The sequence below is a fragment of the Cuculus canorus genome, chromosome 1, assembly GCF_017976375.1.
Source record: "Cuculus canorus isolate bCucCan1 chromosome 1, bCucCan1.pri, whole genome shotgun sequence".
NCBI lineage: Eukaryota > Metazoa > Chordata > Aves > Cuculiformes > Cuculidae > Cuculus > Cuculus canorus.
Genome location: NC_071401.1, coordinates 142,193,548 through 142,220,907, shown reverse-complemented (window position 1 = coordinate 142,220,907; position 27,360 = coordinate 142,193,548). Strand labels below are relative to the sequence as shown.

The 27,360-nt window shown below is 40.3% G+C and overlaps 1 protein-coding gene across 23 annotated transcripts in view; it reads left to right on the top strand.

The window, feature by feature from the left end:
* The window catches only part of CACNA1C (calcium voltage-gated channel subunit alpha1 C), a 481,236-nt gene that overhangs the window by 340,957 nt on the left and 112,919 nt on the right, over positions 1–27,360 (top strand). For all 23 annotated transcript variants that reach the window (XM_054055220.1, XM_054055139.1, XM_054054621.1 and 20 more), the window contains exon 10: positions 19,919–20,009. In XM_054055220.1, the coding sequence (XP_053911195.1) occupies positions 19,919–20,009 (91 nt within the window). The remainder of the gene's footprint in view (positions 1–19,918; positions 20,010–27,360) is intronic.

The following is a 27,360-nucleotide window of genomic DNA, read 5'->3' as shown; positions in this document are numbered from 1 at the left end:
CGTAGTGGTCTTAGCTTAAGTTAATGCCACCAAAAATGTGCCATGAGTAAGGAACAGAGTGTTTTGTTTGGGCTTTTTTTTGCGTGTTATCCACTGTATTGAATGTTTTGTCATTGCCAACAGTCAATCACCAGTAGGGTTAAACTGAGGGAGAAAGATAGTATTAATTCTCTTCCTAAACCTGTATACAAAATAAGCTCCAACTATGAGAGACAGATGACACAGCAGTTCAGGCACAGTTGTAAATCCCCTAAGGAATCCCTTTGGCTCTTTTGGCCCCAAGACATTTGAACCCCACCTACTAGCTGTGCCACGCTTTCATTATGGACAGTCCAATGTCTTCCTTGTCTTCTTGTGTTTAGGTCTTGCTCAAAGAGCTCTGTTGCCCAATAAGTGGCATCAGCATTTCTCCCTAAAGTCTTCTTCAAAGCTCACTGCATTCTATATCTGGTACAACATCCTGAACTCCACAGCAGTTAATGCTCCTTCCCAGCACACTTTTTTCAGTGATGAATTAATTAATAATGTTGACACTTAAGGTGTAGGTCCTGAGCCTTTCAGATAACAATTCACTGAAGTGCACAGTGCAGTTCAGACCTCCTGAAGCTGCTGATTTAGCTCAACAAACTTTAAGGGTTGCCTTTGGATTTGCTACATTGCATTAATGTTCAGAGCCTATGGATTCTGCCTGAACTCTGACAGTGACTCACACAATTATTTTAGAAAAGCCACATGAGTTTTTGTTTCTCCAGTTTCCCCTTGGAGGCTATTTGGAGGTTTGGGATTATTTTTTTTTTTTTCAAAGAATATCAGAAGAGTTCAGAAGTTTAATTAAAACATACCTACATACCTACTAAACTAGAGTCTCAACTAGTATAAACTCTTGGATTCAGCAGTTTACACCATCTAGGCTCTCACACAGGTAGTCTACCTAAACTGAATCACCCCAAACACAGAATATCTGCTTCCAGTCTCTTCTCTGTCCTTGGCTGCCGAGGCAGGTTTTGCTGTCATCTTACTCTGCAAAGAGGAATGTCTGTCAGCATGGGAGACATGTCCTAGAAAACAGAGAACACAAGGTGGAAGGGAAAAGAAATTCACTTGCATTGCTATTTGGTTTCTCTGCCTATGCCGGTTCTTACGAAATCATAAGTCATATTTCATATATGCCACTGCTTCCCCAAAGCTGTTGACCCTTGCCCTAAGCTTCATTGGGTATTTACAGTCCTTAGTGAGAAGGACTACAACAGTGAGAACCTTTGTGAAGAAAAGGTTGAGAAAGGAAGATAAATGCAACCAGAGTTGGACGATCTGTTCAGTCTTTAGCTGATGCTCTCCCTAGCAGAGGTCTTGGCATTCTTCTGAGGCAGTTTATTACCAGTTGTGTCCACGTGCATAGAGGGGCATTCACAGAACAGTCTGAAATCATTCTTTGTGTTCTGGGATGTTTTGGGAAGTGCATGTTTAAGGCAGTTTTTCGTTGTTGTTTGCAAACATGATTTTGCCATTATGGCAGATGTGAGGTGGGAAATGTGAAAAGGCTTCTGGGGGATGTTTGTGTTGATAGTTTTCTTCTGTGCCTTTTCTCTAACGGGCCTTCCACACAGGAAGAAAACACTAATTTGACAGAGGAGAGAAACACATGTCAGGGCACAAAACAGCTACTGAATTTCAAAATTACATGATAGCAAAGAGAACCATTCCTCCTGTTGCCACAGTAACTGGGAATTTTCCCTTTTTTTTTTATTTCCTGAGAGTGGCCTGGAATGCATCTGTGTTGCTGTGGGCGGAAGCAGGAAACCTCAATCCAACCCAGACTCTCCTCCTATTGAAATTAATTGGCAAAATTGCCATCAACTACACTGGGGTCAGGAAAAAGCTGTGAATGTGCAGGGAGTAGTAATTTGATGGTTTTGACTGCTCAGGTTTTGCCATCCCTCTGTTTCCTTCTATTTCAGTGCTGTTCGGTGCTGCTTTATGCAATGTAAGTATGACCAGATTAATGTCAATAAAGTCCCTTAGATTAGCAGAACTCACTGCTTCACTTGGGATCTGATAACAAAGGCATTCTGTGATTCAAGACAACTCATTCTTCTAGTTAAGTCATATCCAAGGTAGCATTGTCAATTCAAGAGCTGATTTGCAAGTAGCTTACCCTACAAAAATTTTAAGCCTAATCTTACTCCAGGGCTCAGTTCTAATGGGATTGACAGCTGTAGATAATCAGGTTTCCATGTACCACAGCAGAAAAAGCAGTACAAATCAATGTGTTGCCTATCAAAAACATGCAGCAATACTTCAGACAGTACATTAAATAATGCAAGGTGGGTTGACTCTACGTGCAGATTTATGCCTCAATTAAAGTGGTAATATAAAGTGTCCAATTGAAGACAAAAAGTACAGAAATAGAGGCAAGTTCTAAAATATGTAGAAACTAAACTGTTTTAAAAGAAAAAGTCTTGAGTCTTCACCTTCAGAGCAATTATTGTAGTGCCTTAGTGACCTTTGGAAAGTTTGTTAACATCTGAGTTCACTGCCTGTAAGGAATAAGCTGTGACCTAACTTTTTGGTGAGCCACAGATTTTGTCTTACTCCAGTGTTACATGTGAACAGCACTAGTCATGACAAGGCAGTAGAATGTATTTAGTCTTAGGTTTATGAGAGTATTCCCTAGGAGAAGAAGATTTTGAGACAAGGAGGAAGATTTCAGCTGTGAAAGTAAAAAATTTAGAAGAAATTGGGACCTCTTGGACAACTAGAACTTTTGGAAAATCTGTGCCTTTGATGGAAGTGCTTTGTGTTTCTGAACATCAGGACAGAAATGAGAGCAGGAGACCTGATAGGTCAAACAGGAAAAGAGAAGAATTTGAGAACTCTAGAAATAGAAGCCTCAGTAATTTCTATCCAAACAGGGTTTTATTCCCAAGAGCTGCAGTAGTACATTGATTCATTACATAACAGCGATAAAAGCATGACCACCTTTCTCTAAAAGTTCATGTTTCTTGGGATTTATTTATCCAGTTCCTGCTGATTTGACTTCTTTTTGCAAGCCCAAATTTATACCAAATACTGTTGATTTCAGTGAGGTTATGTACTAAATGCTTTCCGTTGACTTTAATGAAAATAGTCACTAACTCTCTTGCAACCCTTGGGCAAAGTTAGCTTTTTGCAGCTGTTGGCTATAGAGAGTTTTGTGTACAGATCTAGTAAGGATATCAAGATAAAAGAATACCAACTTGTTCAAATTTTACATTTAGTAATGTCATAGGTCAGCATCCTTTGTGGATCCAGAATCCTGTGCTTAGTGAGCTTACGAGGAAGTAGCTTATTATTTTCAGTTAGAAAAAAATAGCATGGTGCTATGGGATAATGTCTAAGGCAGAAAGCACATAACAGGGTTTTCAAAAACTTGGTTACAGGCTAGAATTTCAGAGTGGCCTGAAAAAAAACTTGATCCATTTTCTGTGATGAAATTTAATGGGGAAAGGCGCAGCTAGGGAGTTAACATGGAAGATACGGTGTGGAAAGTAAGAGAGTACGTTTACAAGAAGTCTATTTTCAATTCAGACTGGTTCATCACTGCCTTAAAACTCACGTTGTCTTAGTCTACGAGCGAAAAGGTAGTAACTTAATTTTTGTCTCCTGTTTGATAGAACACACTTGAACTTCTGTTGATAGCAAGTCAGTTCATCCTGATTTATTCTAGCTTCATCCACAGAATTTGTCCCAATGTATTTCTCATACATATGGAAGGACATCGGCAACCACCTCTTTACAGGCATGCACAGCTTGATATTTCAGAGGATTTTTGCCTATTGTCAAAAAGTAATTAGAAAAATACACGGTGTTTGCATGGGATTTAGGACCATCTAAGCCAAACTGTAAGATGAACAGGCTGGAAAATGAAACTATTATCAATTGGTGATTCAAGAATGGTATCATGCAAACTGATTGCATTCTGCTTTCCATGCATAAATACAAGGAAATAAAAGCCAGTGTTGTGAAATGATTTATTATCTGTCAAAATCTCATCTAAAGAGGCAGAAAGTACAATGTCATCTACTTTTATCGTTTTCCACTGATGTGGAAAATAATCATCTGGTAACTAAGAAAAGATTAGATACAGTGTCAACAATTGTAGGCATTTCACAAGGGCAGCTGATAGATATTTCACAAGGAGTTTAGTGGCTGTGATAAATTTATTCTCTTTCACCTGGAGACAGAGGGACAAAAGAGGTGGGGTTTGGTGTTCACTGCACCACCAGTTTCTTCTAGGGGAGAAACACTCCATCTACTCAGCTGCAGAGGTTCCAAAACATGTTTTGCTTGGATAGGGGTGAGAGCAACTCCCAGTTGTGTGTTGTGCCGTATGCATGCTCTGTAGTAAACAGTCTCAGTGGTATTTTTCTACGTTGCCAACTTTTGAGGTATATACGCCGCTTTTAATATAAATAAAATCTGAGGACATTAAGAGGCCTTTGTAAATAGTAAGTCAGCCTTGCGTTTTTTTGTGTGGTTGTTCTTCACAGAGAAGCTCAGGCTGCAAAATGCTGCATGGTTTGTGCTACAGATGTCAAGCTTGAGTCTCTAATTAGAATACTGCCTAGAAAAACCTTCTGGGACATTAGTTCTCACATTGGGCTGAATCACTCCTGCAGTTCTTAGGCAAAAATCCTACTGAAGTAGTCGAGGAGCTTGCCTGGGTAAGGACTCAGGCCTCAATCTGTTTCCTTTGAGGTCAGAAACAAAAAAATAAAAGTGTCAGGGTGTCCAGTATGAGGTCTTGATAATGCCAGAGGCTTCTCTGTGCTCACACGACTTCAATGTTGTGTAGCTGTTATCCAAAGAAAGAGCATGAGAGACTTGGGATCCCCAATCCCTTGCTGAATAGTCTGGATAGGACTGTTTGCCTCGTGCATAATTCCATTGGCTGAGATGCAGTTGTATCTGGCATGAATTTGACCCGCTGTCATTACAAGCGTTTTGCTTCCATAACTGCACTTAAGGAAATGCAGGATCAGACCCAAATAAACTTATGTCCTAAAAAGGAAAACCAACATATATCAGAAAAGAATGATAAAGCATTTGTGAGGCTTCACAGTGATCCTGTCGGTCGCTGAAGTAGCAGAGTACCTAGGGCAATGGTATTCAGTCCTGTAGGTGAGTGAAAGCAAAGGTACCATTTAAAAATGTTGTTTTCATTGTATAACTTTCTGTGCAGATGAAGTTAAAAAAAAAAAAAAAAAATCATTTGGGGTGATTCTGCTTCCACTTTTGCCCCATGTTCCATCAAAGTCGACAAAACCATAATGCCAAAATTAGACTTTTTCCTCTTGCAAAACAAAACTGAAAGTAGACTTCTCTCCTGACTCTTCACATGGTACTTTCTTTATTATTGTGAGTGAAAAAGTGCGAAAGCAGTAGGACCTCATACTTGATTGTTTTGTCTTTCTCCCCATTTCCAAGAGGAGAAAAGAGGGAAACAGAGAGGGAAAAAAAAAAAAGAGTTTTCTAAACAAAAAAGTGAACTTAAAAACTTTGGGGTTTAAGTTATACTTTGAAATGCATCATACCCAACATTGGTTCTTTGAAATAGACATGCAGGTTAATATTTGGAGAGGGAAGAAATGTTGTTCTTTGTATAATTTAAAGAAAAACGCACAGAAAGGCTAAATGATGATCTCATGGTTACGCACCCTCTCAGCTCCAATGCCATAATTTCTCACACCACTCCTCTGCCCTCTAAACCAGAATTTTGAGCTCGAATTGTATCATATCAAATATTTACAGGTTTGATCAGGGTGTTTCTGAACTATTTTCCTTCTCTGGGAATTCACCATAATGAATTCACCATAAAGTCTTAACAACTTTAATAAATACAGTTCTTGTTCCTCTGAATGTATGGAGGGTTCACTCTGTTTAAGTTAATCAACAGAGTTAAGTTTTATTAGTAATATATTTTAACAACCCATTTTTTATCAAAAAGCATCATTTAGGTACATTTTTATGTAGATTTCACAAATTCACAGGTTTTCCTCTGGCTGAAAGGAAGCTTTGATTGTAAAACAAAAAGCAAACAACCATTTGAAAACCTTCTTCTCCTTTCTTCTTTGCTGATGGTGACTACTGAGGGTAGGTGAATCCCATCTAACCAAAGGAGGAAGAAGGTTAGCTCAAGCCTGTGTTTTGTGTCAAAGAACATTAGGGAGAAAACGATTTGTTTCCTCTGTTTGAGAGGAGAGCAAAGGAAGAAAAAGCTGCTGGAAGCCTCAGGATAAAGCCATGGCCAGTGTTACAATCTATGATTCTTTGGTGATTTGTTCCAACATAGCATCAGAAGGTCTGACATTGTTGGGTAAAGCAGGAAAAACACATCTAGAAAGTAAAGCAAGAGTAAATCTTCAGTTTGGAGAAGGCAGGCTGAATTCAGGCCTGTGTCTGACTCCAGCAACCAGCTTCATGAGTGAGTGTTGGTGAATAGTGACGGCTCCAAGATAATTGATTGACCCTGAAAGGGTCACTGCAAGGAGCATCTACTAAATCACTGTGTTGCTGCTGCCCCTGTTGCATGATAGAAGGGAGGGCAGTGTGGAAAGCAAAACTCCAAAATTGTGCTAATTGCTGCCTGCTGGGTCAATTTTTCTTCTTACCCCTTTGTGGGCATCAAAAACTATTTAAATTAGATGAGCTCCCAGGCTGCTGTAGTTCATGTCTGAGGGAGAACCCTCTTCCTGTAAGACCTTCTGTGACTGAAAAAGTTTTGTGTTGATCAACACACACACACTTTCTGTCTTGCAACTGAGGACCTGGCTTGTGTTGTTCAACTTACATTTTTTTTCCAGCTTCTCCCTTCCCTGATTCTTGTAAAATGGAGCGCAAACAACATTACAGTCAGAAGTGCTAGAGCAGTGATGTGTGACCCACTATGGCATATAGAAGCTGACATTAATGTTGATAGGGCATTAAGTTTATCTACTATAAAAGCTATTTCCCTAGCAAAGACTGTCTGGTGAGATAGCACCTCGGTTTTGCCGCTGGAAGGGAGAGTTATGTTGATGCAGGAATCCTCTTTTAGTACCAATATGTTACAGAGAAATATCTTTAAAGGTAAGGCTTTAGAGAAAATCCATTGTTTTTATAGCTGGAGAAGACACCTTTGTGTAAATAAATAAATTAATCTCCATCTGCCCTGTTGGGAAGTACTTCTTGAAGTTGTTAAGATTTACTCACTGACACTGTGATTCCATTTCTCGAGAAAGGATGCTAGAGTTGGTGAGAAAACTGCCATTGCCATGCCTTCTGATGGATTGAGCGTGCTTTATTCCCCATCATTACGGAGACATAGTGGGTATTCAGTACAAGGATCTCCACAGAAAATTTTGAGAAGAAATGCCACAAACTCTCAAGCTGAGTATTTATATAGCAAGGCTACTTTTTATTGGATGCCTAATGTGTCCTATTAAATGTTTATAAGGGCACTTACAAAGTAGTTTTAAAATCTGTGGAGTGCTCTGCAGTTCCTGCTGAAGTCAGTGAGAATGACCATGATCAGTGTTTAAAAACTGGTTATCAGAGCAGATGAAGTTTTAAGAGTTTCTTCATTGAGAATAAAGCAGCTGATAACCCGAGGATTTTTTAAATTGGTGTAAAGAACTGTCAGGAGAGAGGCTGTGGTGTTCAGTATTGGTAGTTGAAGGACAGGGAGCATGTGTTTGGAGTTAGAAACAACTGCTGGGGGTGGGAATTAGTGGTATTATATTAATGCCAGCCAAGATCAGAGCTATAATATAACTGACAGTGTATATACCCAGATTAAAAGTGTGTGTGTATGTACTTCCTTTCTTACAGGAAAACAATTGATGGAATTCAGCTGCCTAAACATACTCATCTAATGCCAATTTAGACACTTCATGGTACCCAAGGCCATTGTGAACTGACAGATAAAATGTAACATCTGGGGTTTGTACTTTTGTGGTGCGATAGCTGGAAGGGTGTATCCTAGGTGGGATGTCAAAAAATGTCATCCATTGCCTCAGAAAAGGTAACTGAGTGTGGTTAGTCCAAAGACATAGGAAAAAAATGGTACAACTTGGACCTTTAATGTGGATCTTATAAGCTGAATGTCATAGAAGTGTTCTTGGTAGATACAAGGATCAACTGTAACAGAAACTGTTCTGGTATGAGCTTTTTTCCCATTCAGTCTAAGTGTGTATTCGCCATGACCTATCTATCATTCTCTTTTTCTTCTCTGATGTATTTTCTAGTATACCTTGAAGATTCGTGTGCAGGAAGATAAACACTGAGGCCCAGACCTTGTATTCCTTGACCCAGATCAAGAACTCTGTGTAAGATGTGGTCAAACTGGGACGCCTCCAAGAGACCAGGACTGGCTGAGGGAGGCAGGAGCTGTATTAGCAGAGGTCTCCTGAGAAAATTGTTACATCCTCTGCTTTTCCTGCCCCTGACTGCAAGGTGGCTCGAGTAGTCTGTCATTCTTAAATCCATTCACAAGCAAGCACACAAGAAGGCAAAGCTAATAGTGTTTAGTTTTAAATGCAAGTGGGGTTATAAAGCTGTCCTTGCTTTTGTGAAGGCAGTGCAGTGAAGCAGTCTGATGAGCTGTAGCTGACAGGAGGCGCGGGATGTTCCTGTGGCAGAGCTCAGAGACAAGGAGTCTGGGCAATGTTACACAGTTGAACTGGTATATATGTTACTGAAATGATAGCCAGTGCTGGTGCAGCTGAGAACTGGCAGTGTGAATGGCACTCAGCCCTTCTCAGCAGTTTGACGGGAAGCCTGGAAAGCTTGCAGCGAGACCTCAGAACAGGCACAACCCTGACGGAGCAACAGTCATGCTCTCATTCTGTGTTCACTCACTTCTGCTTATTGGGCGAGAAACTTCCCATCCACTCCAACAGTCTGCTAATAGGATAAAAATCTCTAGTTGTATTTGCTTCTGGGAAGAAAAGCAGTTCTCTCCATTTCAATTATCTCATGAACAACATTAAGCCTGGAGAGGTGACAGAGGAAGGAAGATGTTTCCAGCTGAGGAACTGAGCTGAAAGTAGCCGTGGCACTGAATCTGCCTGCTGATCACAGCAGCTCTTCCGTTAACAGCATTGTAGAGATGGGTCAACAGATAGAGAACTGGCCTTCTGGATCTTGAGGCCTAAATTCAAATTCAGCTTTAGGGCTCATGGGCATTTGTAGTGCTGCTCACATCCTCATTTCCATTTACAAAGTTCCTAAACCACAGTATGATGCATCTCAGTTCTTGTCTGCTTCAGGAAGGACTGCAGCCAAGACATGTCCTTCTAACTGCAAACTATAGAGGTCTTGTAGGGGACTCAAGGATAGGTGACACAGGGGTAACTGGAGATCAGGATGTTACCAACTACCTTAATATCCATAAGCTGAAGTAGCAGACAGATTAAGCATCAGAACAAGGATGTAGTGGCAGAGTTGCATGGATCCTCACAGATGTGCAGGTCAAAATGTAAATGTATTATCTGCTGCGTAAAGAACCACGAGCAGAATAACACGGCTATGCCAGGTCACGAATGACTTGCTTTAGCACAGATGTGTGAGGGAAGCTTGCTTAACACCTGCCCACACTAAGCTTAGCTCAAGCTGTTGTTATCAGTCCCTCACCCTCCTGCACACTAGAAGTATTTGCAAACTAGGAATCTATTATTTCAGGGCCACTATAAAATGCCTGTTTCTTTGGCTTGGGGAAATTGACCTGTTCTCTATACCCTATACAAGAGGTGTAAGGGCTTTAATTAGAGGTTTGACAAGCTAACTTTCAAGGCAAAACTTTTCAATTCTTTGCTCTTCTCCTGGCTGCACAGTAATGCACAGCCTGCCCCACTAGCATGTCTCATGCTTCTGACTCATATGATATTGTGGTAATAGTGTCTAGTATCAGACTAGTCATTATGTTAGCAAACCTGTCTGAAAAACACCACATGAAGGAGCAGCACACAAAATTACGAGCACTTTATTTACTAGGCACAGAAGAAATGTAACAGATGAGGGTTTCAAAACAGAATTCTATGCACATTTCAGAATAGGAGAGGTGATTTCCATTTCACATCATGAAACTGAATAGAATCTATTCAGTGTGATCCATAAATGCAACTACAGGGGTCCAGTGCTTTCACACAACCCTGGCTCTAGAGTGACCTAGATCTCATATATGTGTTGTTGTACTTGTCCATCAGTGAACTGACTCTACATTAAGTCTTCCCACATGCAGGAAGCACACACTACTCCTTCAGCTTGTGGAGTAGTATTTCAGATGAAAATATTCAGTCACTTGTGTTTTCCCATAGCCCCTTCACTTGTGGCCAGCCTTTGCCCAGTTCCCTTGCCTGTCCTTTGAAATAATTCAGCCCAATTTCTCCCTCACGTTCACTTTTCCTTTTTTTTTTTTTTTTGTGATGTTCTTCCAACAAGCGCCAGCCTCCAGGAGAATAGTTGCTGCCATCTGTGCCAGACATGGTCCTCAGAGAGATCTACCTTCTTGTTGGCACAAATCCTTAGTTCCCTGGCTGCAGGATTGTGTGAGCTCCTTCAGGGAGTGATTTCCGTTGCGAGCTACCGGGGTATGACTCCCCATACACTGCACTGTCCAGACAGTCTCTACTGCCCTCACATATCCTCTTACATGTAATAGCTCACAAACTGTAGGCCACTCACCAAACTTTCAAGCATCACCTACCTTGAAATAGCTTGGGACAGACAGAAGTGTCATAAAACAGCTGGAGCTGCATCTCAGTCACTTTGAAGCTTAGCAATCTAGGTGGCAAGCAGCACTCCCCAGAGAGTTTCTGATGGCCTAAGCAGATCAAGTTGAAACTCACTTCTGTAATTTTTTTTGCTTCTCCTGGACTCTGCAGGGAAGATGGATTTACAGGGCTGTGAACTGAAAGAACAAAGATGCTTTTGTTGAAGGAGAGATCCTCATCAAAGTTACTGATTCACCACCGAGGTGTATATTTGTGTGGGTGGGCGGGTATGGAAGTTCCTCCTTGTACGGGAACACCAGGAAGGCGTAGCCTTCTTTAAAACTATATTTGTGCTTGAAACTTATGTGTTGGTTATTTTCATTAACAGTAATGCTAGTGAGCAAAATATGAGCAGCAGCATGATTACTAGGGGGACAAAAGCAATCAAAGCAGGAAGGTTTATTTCTTACGGTTATTGATTATACAGTCTTGAGGGCACTTTGTTTATGGCTAGTTATTTTGCTCATGATCGATGTTTATCACTTCCCAGTACGTTATCTACAGTGTTTGCAGTTGTCATGCCCCCATTTCAAGGTGCCTACCAGACCAGCCTGTGATAATAGAATCCTTCTGATTTTCAAGTGAGATGCTTCTGCTTGTTGTGCCCATGTATCATTTTGTGGGGTAGATTCAGGAACATTTGATGGCGCTGCTGCTTGTCCAACTTTGCTCTTTAAAACTCAAGAAGAATGACAGAGAAATCTTGCAGAGCCATTCCGAACATGCTGTTGTGATTTGTTCACCATCACAAAAATCTATTGAAAGAGTCATAGATCCTCAATTGTTGCGTTTATCCTTTTTTTTTCTTTTTTTTTTTTTTTTTTAATTAATTGCTTCGGAATTATCTCGGGGACCAAATAACTTGCTAAAAAGTATTAGGCTGACACCAGAAACTTATATAAACCACATCTGGCAAGTAAATGCCTTGCACTTTGGCACATTAGTTGTTGTTACTAGAGAGGCAAATAATTTAAGTCATTTATCAGACAAGAAAACCGGTTTAGGATGTCATAGGAGGATCCAGTCCAGGAGAGAGTCATCTTTCAAGATCTGTTCAGGTAGCAGCTCTGTCACTCTGTGACCCAGCCCATCTGTTCTTCTTTAGCCACAGGGATTAAGAGAGTTACTTCCAATGCACTTGCAGGCAGATACTCAACAGTGGATGGACTCACAGACCTAGATATTTGCTCAGCAATACAACCAGTTGCCCAGGGGAGAGTCTTTGGTTTGTCCTTTTTAGCAGAGAGTTAGATACCTTTAGAGAAAGCCTGCTTTTGGGTGAATCCTACATCTTGTGCTTATGAGACATTTGAGATACCACAGGTTAGGCAAAGAATAGTATTGCCCTTCAGGAAGGAAATGTGAAGAGGTTTTTAAGTTCTTCCTTTCAAGGCCAGAACAGAACATGTGTGAGGTTTACAAAGGGCATCCCTTGGCAGGACCAGGAGTTAGACTGTACCCATTATGTGATCGTCTGTGTAATGTGCATTCCACTCATCGGCTGAAATAAACAAATACTTGTGGACTGCTGCATACTACTGTCAATATTGCTATAAAAAGAAGAAAAATAGCAGCTGTTTAAAGTAGCTGAGGAGTTTCTTATACTAAAATAAGTCCCTGTAATTACTGGCAAGGTAACGCATTTATAGGTGTGCAATATGCGGTAATGACAGATTATTTAACCATAAGTCTGCACAACTGGTACGTATGGCTATCTCTCCTGTTCTGCATTGTGCATTACATAAACTCACTTAGCCTATGGCTATATCCCTTTGACATCATAGGATGTTTATGTGCACGTGGTGACACTCTGGAAGGGGAGAAGGACATGTAGAAACAAGTCTTCATATATAAGAGATATACATTGTGATTTATATTGTAAATTACATAGTTTATCTATGAATGAAACATTTGACGATATGACATTCCATCTCAGTATTGACAGTGTTCCTACTTTCCACTGCTTCATTCAGTAAAGAGTGCTACACTGCATCAGTCTTCTCTGACACAGTCCCATACTCAGCCTGGTTGTACTGTAGTGACCAGTTACTCCATACTAGCTGCAGCAACTTTGCTACTGGTTCATGGTAGAAAGTCATTTTACCAAAAGACTTTTTCTGTTTGACTCAAGTGGATAAAGCTGGCAATCATTTTATGGTGTTCTATCACTATCCTAGATTCTGTCGCTGACCTTAAGTAAAATTGTGAATCAAGCACTCTCTCCTTGCAGTCATTTCTACATAACCCAAAATTATGTTATGCAAAGTGTATATATTACATGTATTTAGTGTAATATTGTGTGTATAGCACTGTCTGTGTGAGCATTGGTTTCTGATCCCTTGGTAAGCATTTTCCATGTATTTTCATTTTTTTTCTGAATAATTTTTACTGTGCTAGATTCGTTGATGCTTTCTGTCTAAATTTGGGAGGTATGTAACCACCAAGACCCTACATATAGTTCAAGTTTCCTTTCCAATGGTCCCGTAGAAGCTTCCTATTGCAGAACTCCTTTTCAAAACAGAAAACACAAAAGAGTTCCCCAGTCATATCTAGCATATTTTCCTGACAAAATCAGCAGGTCTACAGAAAACTAATCATTTACCTCTGCACGGTTTACTTTCTGCATGCTGCTTGCATTTAAGACATACTCATTGATTGTTCCCAAGACACTGTATGCACGTACAGAATTATAGCTGTATCTTATTTAAATTAATGAATAAGATGAATGAGTGCAGCATTTCCAAAACAGGCAATGAGAAGAGGAAAGCTAGGCAATATTCATGTATTAATTAAAATGAGAGCTCTCTACTGAAAAAATATGAGTCAATTGATATTCTGACAGCTGCCCATAGACTCATTCATGAAATGATGGGCATGAGAGGCACCATGGGAAGCAGGGTTTTTACTGGAGAAAAAGTCATTCAGTTAATGCACATTCTGTTAAAGGAAGCAGCCTGGATATTGCAATTTATTCTTGTTGTGCTTGATAGAAAAAGAAATCTTAAATCCCAGCTGGAGAATTCACAGGACTTCTTTGCTCTTTACATTTGCTTTATAGTTCTGCAGAGTCCCACTCGGGAGACATTAGCATCAGTAATAGCTATAGTACTTAGCGCTTATTGTAATGTGTTTCATCTGCAGATTTCAGAGAGATTTGCAAGGTGAGTGCAGAATTATTATCCCCATTTTAAAGAAAATGAATAGATGAATAGAAAGGCTTGGTCATGTGGCCGAGGTAACACAATAAGGTGAAATGGCAGTGGAGTGCTATCAGGTCCTTCTGACCTCAACATCAGTGAGAGCAGAGGAATTGATTTAGACCCATATTTGCAGAGTAATTCAATACCAGTAGAAACTGGAGTGTTGGAGAAACTGGAGTCTAAGTGAGCGTATTAGAAAACACGATTAAGTATGTTGTTACTTCTCTTAATCTGAAAACTCACTATGGGTCTTCTTCAATATGAGTGAGTGTACTGTTGGATAGTCATACTGTTTCAAGTCAGGCACCTGACACAAGAGCATAAGATAAATGCCCATCCTGTCCATACAGTTGAGGGAAACGTCAGTATGGCATTCAGAAAACCTGTGATAGGATTCAGTCTGCCCCTGTAGCCTGACTCCAACAGCCATCTGAAGTCAAACAATGTGAATAGCCTCTGACATGACCGCTTCTAAAACTAATGTCCAGATCTGCAGACTCATGTAGTAATGCGTCCTATTAAAATCTGTTAAAAGTTTATACTTCATCTATGTTTGTAGAGCTGCACAGCCTTTGTGAAGGCATAATCTTCTCTTGGTCTTAAATTGACTCAGTATTAAAGTGAGATTCAGCAACAAGTGTGGCAACTTTATATAATCTGTGGGCATAAATCTGAGTATTAGAATTACTTCCACTGCTGAGCTGCCACAAATGTCATAAATAAGAGATGCAACAGTGGCAATGATATTTCTGAACTGGGAGCAAATACTAATCTTCAAGTGTATTAAGGAAATATTATCTCAGGGCTACACAGAAGGGCGTTTGCTTGTGCCGACTTTCTGTTTCAATGGTTGGCTGTCTTTTGGCAACCTGCCATCTAATAATTCATTGCACGTCCCTGGGGCACATCCATTTTTATTGGAGGAGGGGCTTATGTTAGTGCAAGTGTAGAGCTGGTATCAATGCTTCGCGTCAGAGACGTGGAACAGGGGCTCTCAAAGGGTCTCACACATCTCTCTCTCTCTAGCCAGGTGCAGATTGTAAACTATTCTTACTTCTGTCTGTGGGTCTCAATGATAGAGTATCTCAGATTTGTTTTTAAGGAAGCTACTACATAGTTTTGTTTGTTGCTTTGGTCGCTGCAGGAATGCTACGCAAGTAATGCAAAATTGTGGTTTATGTAGTCCAGGAGAAAAAAGTCTACATTTGGAGATGTGGCAAAATGTGAGATGTGGTAAAATGTGAGATGTGGCAAAATGTATGAAGTGGAAAGGCTTCAGAAGCAACTGTAGAGAGAGTATAAAACCTACTGGCCCTTGTGGTTTGCCCTCTGTTGAAACCATTAGATACTTGAAGGCCTTTAAAAAGTTGTTTCACTTCCCTTTAAAAAAAATGCTCTGCTCTGCTACCCAGAGAAAATATGTGTAACTAATGGGAGATTTCATCAACCAGAGTGAATTATGGATGTGAAGATAAATAAAAAAGAAGATACTGACGTGTAAGCAAAGCCACTGGGATTTGCCCCAGGAACAGGTACACTGGAACATGTTGCCCAGAGTATTCATAGATGCCCCATCACTGAAAATGTTCACGATCAAGTAGGATGGAGCTTTGAGCATACTGATCTAGTGGAAGGTGTCCCTCTCCATGACAGGAGTGGCAAAATAGATGATCTTTAAAGTTCCTTTCCAACTCAAACCATTCTATAACTCTGCAAAGTATGTAATGTCTTCTATGAGACCGGGCCCTGCGTTGTTAGTGGTTCGCTGTACCAGTTTGGTTGAAGCAAGCTGCTCACTCTGTGTACTCATTGCCCACTTGGCTGCTCTGCTGTTCCTGTTGTAGTCCAGCAAAGGAAAACTATCTGATGGAAATGTCTCCTTACCCTTTAACAGCCTCCTGTTACTTTGCATGGAGGAATGAAGATGCAGAGTTGTTCTCTCCTGTCAAGAAGTCACCTATACACAACAGGGATATTTAGTTGCTTGACCTAATACCTTAGGGTGTATGTAGGCAGTCACATAGTATGCACAGGGATTGATTACTGCCTTGCCCATGCTGCACTTTGGACATTGAAGTGCTTTCAATGCAAAGTGTGTGGTATTTAGAAGATTTAATGGTTTATTTGAAAGCTGGGAAGTTGGGGGTGCAGCGGGAGGGGGGCTCAGAGAGAGACAATGCACCCTCTACATCTGGCAGAACCAAGCCCCCTTGGGGATCTTTCATTTGATTATAAGTGGTGGATTTCTCAAAGCTGACAAGAGAACCTCTCCTGTAATAGTGCCTATGTCACTGAACACACATGGCACAGGAGACAGGGCACCAAGATTTCCACTGCTGAGTCCATCTGTCCCCCAGTAGGAGGAAATGTGTATTTGCCTCTTTTTTTTTTCTTTTGTCCCAGCTCCCAAAATTACAAGGAGGAAGTGGCCAGTGAGATGGCATACTCTGTATACCATCGTCCTAAACATAACTCTGGTCTGGACTGGAGCCCACCATTTAGAAAAAACATCTCTTCCTGATTAAAACATTCCTGTGGTGGATTTAGCACCAGCATTCTCGGTACATGGCTCCAGTAATTAATTACTGAGACTGAAAAAAATGCCCGCCTTGTTTCTAGACTGGAGCCGGGGTGTGGGCGCAAGGTCTATGTCTCTGAGAACTGAGTCAGATAAGAAAACCATTTGGGCAGTATTTGATTTACTTCCTCTCATAATCAGCCCCATTTTATACACACCTCTTCTGCGACATCTTCTGTTTTCAGGACTTGTTAACTATCTAAATGAACCTCAGTGCCTGCACAAATGGTTATCACCTAATGTTGAAGGTGATGTGAGGTGCCAGGTAAAATAAGTCGGTTGCCCCACTGAGTGCATAGCACACTGCGCGATACAGTCCTAATCTCTTGTCTGTCCTGACCTTTTACTTCTAGGCCACGATTCCTCTTATACTTGATACCATCTTAATACTTTTTATTGTCCTCAACTTTTTCCATCAGTGAATGCCTGTGAGCTAGTACTAGCAAGCTAGCCTGAACCAAAGGAATCTCTTCAGCCCATGTGCTGCTGCACCTTGCATCCCTCACTTTAATTTGTCTTTCTGCTGTACTAAGATTAGGGCTCTGCGCATGCACATCTGAGCTGTGTGGACTGAGGACCATTGTGCATAATAGGTAAAGGACCAACATTAAATAATGCCATGAAAAGCCATCCAGCAGGAGGACATTAAAGGGCAAGTGCCAGATGTAAACTGAAATAGAAATCGTGAGATATGTTGTAGGGGCGTCCTGGTTTGGTATAGGCAGTATACCTCTGGGTGCTTGATGAGGGTTGTGTATCTGGTGAGATGGGCAAAGACAGAAGTGTGATTACCCCAACAACTTTCCTTTAGCAGCAATGACAGTTTCAAAAGGTTTTCTAGATGTTGGAGCAGTTCAGGAAGGAAGCAAAGGAACATAATTAAAAATTGGCTAGTCCAGATTCTGACCCTAAGGGTCAGGAGATAACATGGGGACAAAATTGTGATTGACTTAGTCTCATTAATTTCAGTAGGTCAGGCAGCCAAAAAAGATTAATTTTGCCATTGATATCACTGGAAAAAGAGTTTTACTCATAAACTTGAATTCAACAACTTCTGTTCTCAGAAGTCAGATATAAAAAAGAGCAGAAAGCAAGGAAAAATTATCTTCTGATGATCTGTTATAATATTTCATACTTCCATATACCTTTGGTTTTAATTTTGTACTTCTAATTCACATGATGAAGTTTTCAGTCAGAAGTGGATGTCATGTGTAAGCTGAGTTCCTTGTTTTTTTCTTTTGCCTGTCACTGGCTGCATGTTCTCTATTGATGTCTTGTTCCTGGTACTTGACACTGACCATCTTGTCTGTGAAAGGAGGCACTCCAGCTGGCTTGCCTGATAAGAAGAAAGGAAAGTTTGCTTGGTTTAGTCACTCCACAGAAACCCATGGTAATGTTCCACTGCACTCTGTGTCTACACTTCGTATATCTGTGTGTGTGAGTGTCTATATATCTCTATACAGGCTGACATATGATATATCTTTGTATACTTCTGCATGCGCGTGCCTTGCTTTTTTTCTATTGCTTGTGCAGTGTCTTCTTCATGCACTCAAGATAATGAGCTGCTCTGCAAATCAATCTCTTGCTAATGTCTTCAAAGTTGTTTTCCATTTGCAAATAAACTCAAATATGTCTTGAAAGTGCTTTACCTCATCTTCAAAGATGACTTGCAAAATATCAGCATTTTGGGCTTTTTTTCCTGAAGGACTTAGTCTGGACTGAAAATTTTAATTATGAATGTTGTTTTTTCTTACAGCTTACTTCACTGTTTCATGTGCGTCAAACAGGAATTCAGCTGATTCCTTTCTTTGGCTTTCCAAACAGAAAAGATTATTAAAACATCCAGTCTTTGTAAAGGAACTGGAATCATTAGAGTACAATATTTCATAGTTATGTTAAGAGTACTAGAAAGTCTGTTATTTCATGTAGTCCTAAGAATACAGCACAAGAACCTTAGATTTCCCAAGACTTGTAGGCATGTGAATTTTTGTGACGAGATGGAGGAAAGAATTCATTTTGAGGCATATTTTTACCATCATGCTTTCAAAGCAGGAACCTGAGACCTCTTTGGAAGAACCTTTTGACATCTTTCCAGCCTCAGAAAGAAGACTTGGTTCCATGGCCCATTAAACATCTGCCCAATTGAAATGTGGAACCTAATTATTATGCATTGCCTGTTTTTATGCTGAGAACCCAAGAAGAGATACATTCTTAGTACTGAGTAGTGTATTCTTAGAGGCTGTTAGAAGCTAATAGTGCATGCTCTCAAGTCTCATCTGAAATATGTATATACACACCAGGCATCTAAGAGATCTATTTAACTTCTCCATTATTCTAAGTATCATTTTTTCATTTGTTTTGTGTATTTGAAAAGCAGGGAGGAAGGAAGAGGACACATACTAGATCCTATCCACTGTCCTAACTTACGCTGAATGATTATAAATTAAGGAATTATTAAAGCTCATATAGGAGCAGGGAGATAATGGTGGAATGGAAATTGTGATTTTTTTTTTTTAGGATCTGTAGAAGCAAATAAAATACTGAGATTTGATAACAGATAGAAGACATAACAGATATTTGATTCCAGACAAGATAGGTTCACACCTAAGGTTGCTTTCGTTTGATATTTGTTTTGTGATACTTCTGTAAAAGCCTATGAGATTCTGCTCAATTCTTAGTTGGTGAGTGTCAACGTGAAATCTCCACCATAGTCCATATTCATTAGCTTTGATACTAACAGCTGAATGGGTCGGAGAGTCTGAATTCCCCATTTATCCCTGTAGGTCCAATCTATGAGTGTAAGATTGAAACATATTAATGGTTATTATATGACAGATGAGCCATCAATATTTATTTACATGGTACTTGCTATCAGGCTGACAGAAGCTGTTTGGATACCTGTCAGTCTGGCACTTTTAACTTGCACTCTACTCATCACACAAGAGTTTGGGGAGGGCAGTGAGATGGTTGGTCTGGTGGAAGTAAAGGGGCAATTTTTTTAAGTGTTCCACTGAATTAAGCAAAAGCTTTTTTGTTGGCTTTGCCAGGTTGTCTAATTTTCAATGGTTCTCATTCATATAATTTCCAGGAACTGACTCTGAAAGAAAGAGGCAGCTGCTTCTTCCCTTTTCTTGAGCATTTGAATAACCTGTTTGTGTTTCTGAATTCTATCTGCCCAGCCTGGCCTGTGCTGGGAGGTGCTAGACTTGCTCAGCAAGTTGCTTAAATCCTCAGGAGCTGCAGCTGAGGGTCTTTTCATGAAGCCAGTTCCTTCACTCATGTGATTCACTAATAGATGTGCCAGGTTCTAATGGCCAACCCTCTCTTTTTCTTCCCTTCGACTCTTACAGTGAGCATGCCCACCAGTGAGACTGAGTCCGTGAACACAGACAACGTCCCTGGAGCAGATATCGAAGGCGAAAACTGCGGTGCTAGGCTAGCGTGAGTACATATACGCAGATGTATGTATGTAGGGGTTGGATTAAGCTTGGTGGGTTAAAGCCAGGGTAAAAGTCAGGCTTTTTACAGGGAAGGAAACCCCACAATGTGTGAAAGTGCAGAAGATCTATTTTATCCTGGTTCTTATCTTAATTGCAATGTGAACTCACTCTAGACATTAGTGAAGATCCTCTGGGTTTACATAGATGTAAATAAAGAACAGGATGCCCAGGATAAGCAGATGTGGTTTTGCATAATAGCTAAGAGAAGAAATGCTGGATAACAGTGTTCTTATTGTAAAATTCCTCTTTGATTGTAGATAATCAAATCCAGTATATGCAGACCAAAAACTGAAAATGACTGGTCTATTTTAATTTCTCTAATCATTCTTGTCTGCTTTACAGTGTCTTGTAATAGAAATACATGGGTGAGGACTCCCACCCTGCAGCCTGAATTACACCCTTGAAACACTGAACACAATACTGCAGTGACAGCAGTTAGGAGAGAGTAATGTCTCCTTGAAATTTCACCGTTGTAGTTAACGGAGATGCTCAACAATATTTGAGATGGCACTTATGGAATACTATATTATATTGTATATTTTTTAGCATCACAGACAACAAAAATAGACAAGAAGAGTCCTTTCTTCCCTTTCACATGACTTGAACCAAAATGGACGTTATGCTATGGGGGAATATGTTAGTCCCTCCAAATTTCCTTGAAGAACAAGCTAAGCGTATTAGTGCTACAGCTTCTACCATGCTGGAATATTCTGAGACTCTCTCCTCTCCTTGAGGATTCCTTGAGCTCTTCATTGCTGGTCAAATGTTCATCATAAGTACATAAGAAATGCTCTATTTTGTCAGACCTGTGGTCCAGCTGGCCCAGTGCTCAGGTCCTGACAGTGACAGGATGACAAGTGCACATTTCCTATATATCGCACATTTCCTATATATATATATTATGCACGTAGGCCATTTCCTATTTTCCATTCCCTTTTTACTCTTCCCAAATTCGTGCTTATTGGATTAGAGATATTAGACGGCACACTTCTGCTTTTTGCCTTTAGTGGAGATTTATAGACCTGTTGCCTGGAGATTTATCAGAACCCACTACAGCTGTCTGTCCTCACAGTCTCCTTTGAAAATAAGTTCCAGAACTTCACTACCTGCTGTGTAGACAAGTAGTTTCTCGTATGTGTTTTAAGATGATCTACTACTACTTGCAGTCAACGTCCTCTACTTCTAATGCTGCGAGATTTGGTGATCAACAGTTTCACATTCAGCTTATCTATCACTTTCATGACTTCATAAACCTTCATTGTATCTCCTACACATGCCCTTGGCCCTCTCCTCTACAAACTGATGAAGGGGAGATCTTATCTGCGTTACAAGATGTGATATGTGGAATACATTGTAAACTCAATCAGCTTTCCTGTAAGCATCAGCCAGTTGCTTACAAACCCGAGGAGAAATTATCTGTGATGGCTTTTCTTCACCTGCTTGCTGTTGCCTACCTGCTGGCTCTGGTATGTTAGTTTAGATTATGAATTCTTTTCTGAAGGAACCAGGCTAGATCTGTTTACAGCAGTGAGTCTTTTGTAGCCCTCCTGTTAGCACCCCACCAAGATACTTGTGCTCTTGTTGTGTTACCGGAAGCAGCAGCTGGATATGTGACCATTTCTTCCAGCTGAATCCAATTTGGAGAACCATCTCTATTCTGCAGTTATGGTTCCCAACGGTGAATCCCCTGGTTCTACATGGAGCCAACAACTATGGCAACTGTTACTGTAAAGTTGCATATATATTTAATATATGCAGCTTGCATTCATTTAATGCTCTTAATCCTAAAGGATCCTAAACCACTTTGTGAACAGTACTGAACTGTGAAATGCAGGGGTTGTTTTCACAGTATTAGAGTTCAGTCACCTTCCAGGTAAAATATGGCAGATGTTTAAAACCAAAGGGCACAAGTGTATAAAGAGATGTATGAGGGACAGCTTGTTTTGCACTGAAATTGCATGGGGAATTTTGGCAAGAAGAACATAATTATCTTAGCTGGGATGTGGCCAGGAGAGCTGAAGTTAAACCAAACTTTAAACATAATCATGTCTTAGATTGGAGTTTACTTAAAATAGCCCAATGTGCCCACAGGAGAATGGCAGTACAGTGGTCTGGCACTACATTAGGAGAAGTGATGGCTACATCCAACACATTTTAAGTAAGAGGACATAGGAAAATTACAGGAAAACAGAGCAACTTAATTTCTTCTTCCCATACATTAAATGTTAAAACAGGGCCCTAAGTTTCACCAGAGCAAGACTTGCAAAATTCAGTGAGATAAACAATTTCCTTGCCGCTTTCCACTTCATTTGAAAGTGGGTGATGTGTAGTACAGGGAAATGAAGTCTGTGATTGAGAAGGATTTTTTTTTACCTCTTATCCAAGGACAGTTAAGATCCTCAAGGCCTCACTCAGATTGCTTTTCATCTCTAAGAGACAGATAGGCTCCTTCAGCCAGGAAAATGAATGGCTGTATTTTTATGTTTTAAATTCTGGAGTGAGATACAAATTTTGTCAACACTTCCTGGTTTTACAAAGTGTTTGTTTCAAACTTGTGGAGCTGCAGATTCCTCAGTTACAAGTAAACTCAGATCTGCCTTTAATTATGAGGTTCAAAATAATTTCTGGTTTGTTTTGTTAGTGCATCACACACTCAGGCAGAGAGAAAACAGCTTTCCTGGTTTCAAGAAGTATTAAGTCCTTGTCTTCTCACTGAACTGTCATTTAAACCTCCCATAGACCAATATTCTTGCTAGAACATATAAAATGTAAACAAGAATTTATTTGAATGAGTATTTCCATTCATTGGAACGTGACTAAGAGCATGAGAACTTGTCCTGGTGTTCAGTGATAGATATAACTTCTGTAGGAAGTCTGTTGTGCTTTTCAGATTAGTTCCTCATCTAATAGTAGTGACTTTCAATAATCATTAATAATTGTAGTCATACCACCCTTATTAGTCTAGTTCAAGATTAGACGCAGACTTCTGAGCAGTCATCTGCCCTCCGGATTTTGTTTTTACAGTTGAAACAGCTCAACCAGCTTTTTATTCGATTGCTGAGTTTCATCTATTGCAGATAAGCCCTCATTTTTACCAGCCTGCTAAAGTCACCTAGTGGCCATGAGTCCTCGTTGCCTTGCTATAAACATATTGTTTCCCAGAGGGCAGAAACTGCACTGGGCAAGCTGCAACCAGACATAACTGAAGCAACAGGGAGATTTCAAGTCAAAGGTAATATATTTATTTTTTTAGTAACATCAGGATGCTAGGTCATTTAACCACCCCATCACCACCACAGCGGCTACAGGTTGACCTTGCCATCAGAATATGCTCATGGTGAAAGGAAAAAAGTACCCAGGAACTGAAAGGAAAAGCATTTTTATTGAAGATAACTTGGAATTACTGGCTGTTCTTTCTGTTCTTATAAAAAGCTGTAGCGTTTTGAAAGGCTGGATCCGTGAGTGACAGAAAGATCTGCTTGAGAAACCAGGCTCATGCATGCCTTTTGGAAAAGGAGGTCTCTGACAGCCTTTCTCAGCTCCACAGAGACATATGCTGTGTGAGATCAGGAGAGTACCTCTCAAAGACAAGCTATCTCCTACTGATGAATTGTCTCAGAGAAGCTTTTTATTTCTATAGTATCCATACTTTAGAAACTGCCTTCATCAGCTGTGCTGTCTGGAGCAATGCCAGTCTTCAAACCAGCAGAAAGAATTTCAGGAGGGATCTAACACCTAATCTCTCTTTGCTTATTGTGTAAATCCAGTTTCTTACACCTAAACCAAAAATAAGACCTCATTCAGATTCCTTCTTGGTATAATTCTGCTGCCATCAGGAGATCCATGGCAAGGAGTAATTCCCTTTCTGAGATGGGTGTTAGCTTTATCAGGCATCTGATTTTGAAACAGGTTTTTGTAAGGTTCCACAGGACATTGAAAAGTGTCACACAATTTCCATAGTCTGTCATCCTCATCACGGTATTGCCTTGTTCTGCACTGGCATCAGCCCTGCAAGAGAAACACAACAGCTTTTATCCTCAAGGACAACATTTGGAATTGGAAATTATCTTCTGATATGTCACAGCTTTAATAACATGTTACCTCTGGGTACAAAGAAACATGTTTCCTTTGCAATAAGCATCACTGGGATAATCCCAGAACTAGTAGCAATTGATTCCTATTTGCAGGATCTTTTACCCAGGACTTCCCGAGAGTGAGTAATTTCCCTCAGCCTCTATGGTTACTGCTGTGCAAGACTCAGATTCCTGAGGACAGGCTATTGCTCATAATCAGTAGTAATCTGTTCTGTGCAGGATGTCAGCATATATAATCATCCAATACAACCAGAATGTTAATTTTCTAATACAACCATACAGCTCTGGAGTGCTATAATGGAGCCTGCTTTTATACATATGTATTAGCTAACAAAAAAAGACCTTTGTGTAAACTAATGTTCCATAGAACCTCAATAGAGAAGTGAAGCACTTGAGCTCAAAGGGAAAGAGAGCTTAAAATTATCTGCTTTCACAGAAACAATAAGCCACTTGGCATTTTCACCTTGGCCTGGATTTCCATACATTTTGGGGACAATTCCATTGCTTTTCCACCCAAGAGGGTTAAAACAATGAAACAGGATAAAATAAAATGAACGACTTACACTGCTTTCCAACTGAGAACATGAACAATGGAAGCTTTCCCTGGCAGCTCAACCGTCAGTGATTTTCCCTTGGTGCTTTCTGTCTGGGAACATAATTCCTGTGCAGTTCTTGTGGTGATCAGTGTAGTAGCCAGTGGTAAAGGCAAAAGAGTTGATTTCCTTGCAGGTATGCTGTAGTCGCTGCTAGTTTTCACCTAGTAAGATAGCCTTCTTCTGTGAGGACCAAAGTCTCCATCACATGAGGTGCAGTGGTAAGAAAAGTCTAATAAAAGCTCCGAAACCACCGCTGACTTCAGCAGTAAAAACACACAGGGTGGACCCTTATGTGTCAGCCTCAGCTACAGCTCCCCAATTTATTATGAGCAAGGTGCTTTTAATATTCACAGTCGGCTCTAGATATGTGTCTAAAGGACAATAGCATGCCCTTGTGGAGGAGGAATTATCTTCCTACTTCAGATTCTGTGACAGGCCTTGCCTGTGACTTGCCACGGGGAAAAGCAAGATTATTCACTAAAGGCTGAGGTGCTGGCTTATTGTCTCAGTCTGTAAGAAAGCCTGTTGAATAGCAAACCAGCTCAATTTTAAGCTAGACAGATCCAGTTTTCTTAAGGATGTTCTGTAGATTCTTACTGCTGCTGGCCAACAACCACCTTTCTCTTAAAACCAGTGTCACTCACATCAGGTCAGCATGCTTTTGAGTCCTTATGCAAGAAGGTCATGAATGTAAAAATCACCTTTGACTTGTGTCATTGAAAAAGACATTGCTGTGTGGACTCTCCTGAAATTCAGTGATTGCTTCAGCAGGAGGACTTCAGTCCACAGCAGAACATAAGTTCTCCAGGGCCAATCATCTGTTTTGTTTTGCTCGTAGCATTTAAGTAATGGTCAGGAATGATAAATGGTAATTGCACGTCCCTGTACAGCTCCCCAGTGTTAATTGCATTGTGCAGAGGTTAGCAGGCAGAAGGATGGAGGCTCATTGCTTCAGCGTGAATCGCAGAGGCATAGCTGAGGGTAGAACTTAGCCCTAACACTTTATTTGACTGAGAGATTACCAGGAATGCAGCATACATTCCTGAAAATGTCATGTCACTATATGCTCTTACCCCAGTAATATGTGGGAAAAGGACCCTAGGGCAGGCATCCTCTCTTCAGGGATGCCAGCATCCTGACTAGAAGCAATGCAATGTCATCAGCAGGAACGGAGAGATGGAAAAAATATTGTGCTGCTTGACCAGTAACTGCATGAATGCACTGTATTGCACCAAAACAGAATTGGTACCATACAAAGTATGTGTTCTTACAATTCTAAAATCTGTAAGATTCATCAAGCGCAACTCTTTGGATGTTTCCCAAAGTTGTGCATAACCTAGAGGCATAGAAGGTAAATTTCTGTGTTACTGCTTTTCTGAGAGCTTTTACTAGTATCCAAGGGCTTTTGTAAGTCCTCGTGAAGATAGTTGCCTATAGGCAGGATCATACAGTGTAAAAGTAGTTGTGACCAGCATGCCAGATAATTTCATGGTCATATTCAGTAATTTCTACACCCAGGAAACAACTGTAATGTGGTCTTTCTGTCATGCTTGGAGACTATGAGATTTTTCCAGAATTGTTTATTTTGTGTACAGTTATACAAAATCTGCAATCCCCGTTATACAACAGTGCCACATCCTTCACAAATGCATAGTTTATCTTCTCTGGTGTCCACCATGAACAGAGAAATGAAGACTTTATCTCTCGGATTGTGAGATATCTTGCTATATTTGGATTATGCTGATTGTCCTGAGTTTATGTTGGTAAAAATCTTGTAATTTCACTGTCTTATCTGTATGTGGTACGTAACTACATACGGTTTGAAGAGTTTTAGAGATTTAAAAAACAGTTAGTGAAACAGTAGAGGTCTGATTTTTGTGTTTGTCTTTCTAAAAGATAATCTGAGTTACATGGTTCCTATGATAAAAACAATCAGTAGTGATCTGAAGTGGTTTTGTATAGGCTTGCATATCATGATTTTAAACAATAGTTTCTCAAGACATTCCAGAGCTGGACACAAATGGGGACACTCTCTTTCTCACAATAACATAAAGTTCCCAGGACATCAGGGATACAAGAGATCTGTGTTTGAACTCAGCAGAGAATCTAGTCCACCTTGAACCCATGGCAAGAGCCAGTTTGGACTGTCACAAAGAGGCTATGGCAAGGCCCCAGATCCAAACTATTTGACAGCTCCTACTGACACCATAAAGGCATTTTTTTTATGTGATGTGGTTAACCCTGGTTCTGAAAGACGGAAGATTCTTGATCATAAGGGTCATTTGAAAACTGTGTTTCAGATTCAGGCATAATGTTTTCAGAATCAGTTATTGTGCAGTTTATGTTTCCAAAATTCCATTTCACTCTTGGATTCTGCCTCTAAATATAAATCTCTTCCTCCTTCCTTGTCCTGTTCTATATATATAGCACACCCACATGTGATAAAGCCTTCTGCCATAACAGTAAGGCGGGGGGGGCAGGCTGTAGCTAACCTGTGGGAGCACTGAATGCACTTGGCTGCTGCTCGTAATGCTCCAAAGATATAATTATCACATGCATGATGAGTACTACACCTGCCACATCTCTTTTGCTTAAATAAATA